The sequence below is a fragment of the Cephus cinctus genome, unplaced genomic scaffold (genome assembly GCF_000341935.2).
Source record: "Cephus cinctus unplaced genomic scaffold, Ccin1 Ccin1_contig_4002275, whole genome shotgun sequence".
NCBI lineage: Eukaryota > Metazoa > Arthropoda > Insecta > Hymenoptera > Cephidae > Cephus > Cephus cinctus.
The window spans coordinates 1-1,011 of record NW_014332640.1 but is presented as its reverse complement, the minus strand read 5'-3'; the positions used below and the strand labels follow the sequence as shown (position 1 = coordinate 1,011).

At 36.4% G+C, this 1,011-nt stretch overlaps 1 protein-coding gene across 1 annotated transcript; it reads right to left on the bottom strand.

The window, feature by feature from the left end:
- Positions 1–273: 273 nt before the first annotated feature.
- LOC107262707 (endoplasmic reticulum metallopeptidase 1) lies at positions 274–1,005 on the bottom strand. Its single transcript, XM_015733308.2, has 3 exons — positions 912–1,005; positions 549–846; positions 274–491 (listed from the first exon to the last, which is right to left on the bottom strand). Exons 1-3 carry the CDS (start codon positions 944–946, stop codon positions 330–332), a joined length of 495 nt encoding a protein of 164 aa, XP_015588794.1. The 5' UTR covers positions 947–1,005; the 3' UTR covers positions 274–329.
- Between the last annotated feature and the right edge of the window lie 6 nt (positions 1,006–1,011).

Sequence of the window (1,011 nt, the reverse complement as noted above, 5' to 3'; positions counted from 1 at the left end):
ATTAACAAGAGAAAATGGTAAGACCAAGACACGAATATTGCCAGCTAGTGAAGTTCAGGCTCTGATTGCAGAGTACGATCGTTTGGAAGCTCTGGCAGAACAAGCAAAAAAAGAGAAACAGAAACTATAGGCTAGCAAAGGAAACTAACCTAATTTTTACTTTGTATGGTTATGTCAACAGAAAGACTATTGACTGCACGATAAAATAATAAAATAATAAGACTTTTTCTTTATGTTTTAGAAAATTTATATTTTCACTTCACAAGTGTTTTTCCAATATTCCCTTCACCATTAATAAAGTACGGTAGAAACTGCATTTAGACAATTTTTCAAAAAATATATGATTTTGTTGTTGATGTCCAATGCAGTGGTACTACCCATGGTGGTAATTGATTTAAAATGGATTTATAGGGTAAATCCGCCAATCTTGAGTATAAAAAGTAATGGCTGACGAAGAGGATATCGATAACGGCATCCACATCCGTGGAAACCTGAAATTTAATGGACTTCGATTACATGCTATAATACAATAACAATGAATAGCTTACCGTCATATCTAGCCACAATTGCCAAGGACCTGCTGGATCCGATGCTGAACTTAGCAAAATGAAATAAAGTGGTCTGTCATTCCACGTGATGGTTGTAGTAACGTTGTCAAGCAGTGACCAAGAGTTGAGCACTACACCCGCACGAGGTACCAAAATAAGATTCAAACGATTTGATCCCGATACGTTCAAGTACAATCTTCTAGCTTCGTCAGTGGTACTATTCCAAGCCGCTGTTAATATTGATTCTTCAGTCTGATTAATGGTTGGGGCTTTTGAAGAAACCCAAACGCTCTTGTTTCTAAAATAACACAATGAATTAAATACTTGGCGCGAATTTTGACCTACCTATTAAAATGAGCTTACACAAGCGGAATATCTCTGGTCTTCCACAAGGGCATTCCGCAGTACGTAATATTATTATTACAACTGACATCAACTACTTTAGCATTTTGTAACTCTGGTA

Bases quoted from the DNA above. Each gene is read 5' to 3' on its own strand.
- LOC107262707 (XM_015733308.2), bottom strand. From the start codon at position 946: ATGCCCTTGTGGAAGACCAGAGATATTCCGCTTGT. The intron at 847-911 runs GTAAGCTCATTT...GTGTTATTTTAG, and splicing joins ACCAGAGATATTCCGCTTGT to AAACAAGAGCGTTTGGGTTT. The intron at 492-548 runs GTAAGCTATTCA...ATTAAATTTCAG, and splicing joins AATTGTGGCTAGATATGACG to GTTTCCACGGATGTGGATGC.